This window comes from Ammospiza caudacuta, chromosome 11, assembly GCF_027887145.1.
Source record: "Ammospiza caudacuta isolate bAmmCau1 chromosome 11, bAmmCau1.pri, whole genome shotgun sequence".
Classification (NCBI taxonomy): domain Eukaryota; kingdom Metazoa; phylum Chordata; class Aves; order Passeriformes; family Passerellidae; genus Ammospiza; species Ammospiza caudacuta.
This window is the reverse complement of record NC_080603.1, coordinates 4896004-4899149: the sequence shown is the minus strand read 5'-3', so window position 1 is coordinate 4899149 and position 3146 is coordinate 4896004. Positions and strand designations below refer to the sequence as shown.

At 66.7% G+C, this 3146-nt stretch overlaps 1 protein-coding gene across 2 annotated transcripts; it reads right to left on the bottom strand.

Moving 5' to 3' along the window:
• Positions 1-298: 298 nt before the first annotated feature.
• On the bottom strand, positions 299-1967 carry LOC131562673 (transcription cofactor HES-6-like). Of its 2 annotated transcripts, XM_058812500.1 has the most exons (4): positions 1833-1923; positions 1647-1733; positions 1490-1571; positions 299-1414 (listed from the first exon to the last, which is right to left on the bottom strand). In XM_058812500.1, exons 1-4 carry the CDS (start codon positions 1896-1898, stop codon positions 999-1001), a joined length of 651 nt encoding a protein of 216 aa, XP_058668483.1. In that variant the 5' UTR covers positions 1899-1923; the 3' UTR covers positions 299-998. The 2 variants fall into 2 exon arrangements, with proteins under 2 accessions (XP_058668483.1, XP_058668482.1); XM_058812499.1 differs by having other exon boundaries at positions 299-1571; positions 1833-1967.
• Positions 1968-3146: the final 1179 nt, after the last annotated feature.

The window sequence follows — 3146 nt, the reverse complement described above, 5'->3', positions numbered from 1 at the left end:
GTAGAGCAGGCTTGGGGCTGGCATCCAGACCAACCAGCCCCAAACTCTGCGGCCCAGGACCAACCTCAGCCAGTCTGACCTTGCTCAGTCAATAAACTTCAGTGTCAACTACAATTAAACAAAAGAAATATTTGAATTCCAATAGTTAACAAAGCTTAGTACAAGAATTAAGTACTTAATTGCCAGCATTGTTTCCATGATATAGACATGCTGGTGTTGAGAGCCAACAAGAGGGAGCTGTATTTTTAATGTTCTTAAACGGGTTAGAAACACACCACATTACACAATATACGCCACGTTGTGAATTCAAGGGTTTTTTTATTAAAGATCAAAAATAAAAAAAACATTTGACACCCTAATATACATAAAGTCACAATAAACTCAAACGTGCTAAAAGCAAAATGTGCATAAAGACACTCATTTCTAAAAGGCACCCTGCCACCAACATCTTTTAAAATGTTTGCCTAATTCCACCAGCTTTCTGTCCCTCCCCTAAAGGTGAGACTTTAGACTGCTATCAAGTACAGACACCTTTCAGGGGTCTGTGCTATCACTAGAACGCTTGAAACCGTGCATGCAACTTAGCTCCAGCTTCTCCTGCCATTCACTATCGTGATTTAAAACGCACAAGGACTTTTTCTTAAAAGGCAGCGGCGTTTGGGCCGCTTCTAAGGGCCAAGAAGAGAGAGACAGGGTTATAAAATTACTGCTGCGTCTCCACCAGAGAGCTTTGCTACTACAAACCGCTTCCCTCCTCCCCCCCGCATCCTTTTGTAAAAACAACCCCCGAAGTTACAAAACGCCACACACGCACAGGGATGAAATGTTCACGCGTTCGCTTTAGGCTGTCAGGGGCTGACAGCGACGGAGAGCCCGAGTCTGCAGGCACAGCGCTGCCAGCCGCACACAGACAGACACACGGACACTCTCGCTCAGCACACGCGTGTGCGGGGCACGCTGCCCCCCCACAGGCAGCGCTGCGCTGGCTCTCTCCGCTGTTACCAGGGTCTCCACATGGCTTTGGGCGAGCCGGCCGAGGGCAGGCCCAGCGTCTGGGACGCGTCCAGTCCGTCCGAGGGGGTCTGGCCCGGCCCGGCCTCCGCCTCGTCCGAGCCGGGCTCCTCGCTGGGGGCGGCCAGGGCCGGGGCCGGGCCCGGGCGGGCTGCGGCCGGCAGGGACAGCGCCTCGCCGTTGGGCCAGGGCCCGAGGGCCGGCTCCGCCACAACGTCCGTGATCGAGTCCGGGCAGCCGCCCTCGCTGAGGGGCATGGACTCCAGCAGGTGGTTGAGCAGCTCGGCGGCCGTGGTGGCGTCGATGCCGGGGCAGCTGGAGACGAAGGTGTGCACCTCGTGCATGCACTGGATGTAGCCGGCGGCGAAGCGCTCGCTGGCCTCCAGGAGCCGCCGCCCGCCGCCTGGGACAGAGAGGGGCGCGGGTGAGGCGCGGGCCGGGCCGGGCGCACCCCGCCGCCCCCCGGGCCCGCACTCACCGCGGCCGCGGCGCTCCAGCACGGCCCGCACCCGCCGCACCGTCCGCTCCAGCACCTCCGCGTTCTCCAGCTTCGCCTGAAACTGACCCAGGGCGCCGCGGCCGTCAGCGCGGCCCCGAGCCCCGCCGGCCCCCGCCCCGCCGTGCCGCCGCCTCACCTCGCTGTCGGCCAGCAGCAGCCGCAGCTCCCGCAGGCTCTCGTTGATGCGCGCCCGGCGCTTCTTCTCCACCAGCGGCTTCCTCGTCTGCGGGGACAACAGCGCCGTCAGCTCGTCAGCCCCCCCGCCCCTCCGGGCCCGGCCCGGGCCCGGCCCGGCCCCGCCCGCGCTGCCCCCGCCGCTCACCCTGCGGTCGCCGCGGAGCCCCGCGCAGCCCTCGCCGTGCGGCGGGCGCTCCGTGCCCGGCGCCATGGCCGCGCCGCTGCCCCGCTCCCTCCGCTCCCGCCCCGAGCCGCCGATTTTATACCCCGCGATTTGCATGTCAAAGAGCCCATTGGCCGCGCCGCGCGGGCAGCGCCGAGCGTTGGCCGAACGGGCCAATGGCGGCCGCGCGCTTTGTCTGCGCCGGGGCGGGGCGGGCGGAACGGCCCCGGCGCTGGGCCCGGGCCCGGGCGCGGAGCGGGAGCGGGAGCAGGAGCGGGCCGGGCCGGGCGGGAGCGGGAGCAGGAGCGGGCCGGGCCGGGCCGGGCCGGGCGGGAGCGGGAGCGGGCTGGGCTGGGCCGGAGCGGGAGGGGGAACAGGCCGTGCTGTGCCGTGCCGTGCTCCCGCCGGCAGCGTGCGGCTCCACGGGGCGGCTGGGCCGTCACTGAGCCCCAGTGACCCCAAACCCCAGCGCCCGTTGCGGGCTCAGCGCCGCGGAACACCCGCGTGTGCGGCTGCGGTGTCGGTGGAACGGAGGGCACGGCGGGGCCGGCAGCACCGACCTGGGCGTGCCAGAGTCAGTCTGAGCCGTGACCGGAGGCCGTGGGGCTGAGCACGCACAGCTGGCACGGAGCCGATGTTGTTGTGCCCCGTGCCAGCGGACGGGGCGGCTCTCGGGCCGAGTGCGGGTCCAGCCCGGCAGGACGCGCCCGCTGTGGCCGTGGCTGTGCGGGCACCGCGGCCTCTCGGCGGGGCAGCGCATCCCCGGGCACGGGCAGCGCATCCCCGGGCACAAGCAGCCGGGCCCGGAGAGCTCGGTGCCTCCCTGGCTGACGGAGCCGGGCAGCTTTGTGCGGGTAACTTGATGCTGATGACAGTTGGCAGCTGCAGTTCCCCCGGCAGAGCGAGGCAAATAAAAGCGTTAGGGCTCGTCCCCGAGGACAGCGACAGGTGTTCGCTGCCGCTCCTTTGTTTCGCTGCTTTTATTCTCCCTCGCTAATGCATGTCATATTTTTGCCGCCCGAGGAAACGGGAGACGCGCTCCCCCTCTTGAACCGGCGCGGAGCCGCTCGCTCGCCCCGCTCCGTGCCCGGCACAGCTCCCCTCCCTCCGAGGGTTCCTCCCGGTTCGTCTCGCCACCGAAAGCCCCTTGGCCTCGGTGGTGCTGAGAGTTTCCTTGCGGAAGGTCAGGCCGGAGCTGCAGCCACGCCGGGATCGGTGCGGGCGGGTCCCGAGCGGCCCCGCGGGTACCGGAACGAGCTCGGGAAAGGCCGGGCTGGCTCTCGCTGTTGGCAGTGC

What these genes read in the sequence shown, in the direction of transcription:
- LOC131562673 (XM_058812499.1), bottom strand. Translation starts at nt 1,967, where the DNA reads ATGCAAATCGCGGGGTATAAAATCGGCGGCTCGGGGCGGGAGCGGAGG. An exon ending in GGCTCCGCGGCGACCGCAGG is followed by an intron (nt 1,734 to 1,832) that starts GTGAGCGGCGGG and finishes TTGTCCCCGCAG; the next exon opens with ACGAGGAAGCCGCTGGTGGA. An exon ending in TGCTGCTGGCCGACAGCGAG is followed by an intron (nt 1,572 to 1,646) that starts GTGAGGCGGCGG and finishes GCCCTGGGTCAG; the next exon opens with TTTCAGGCGAAGCTGGAGAA.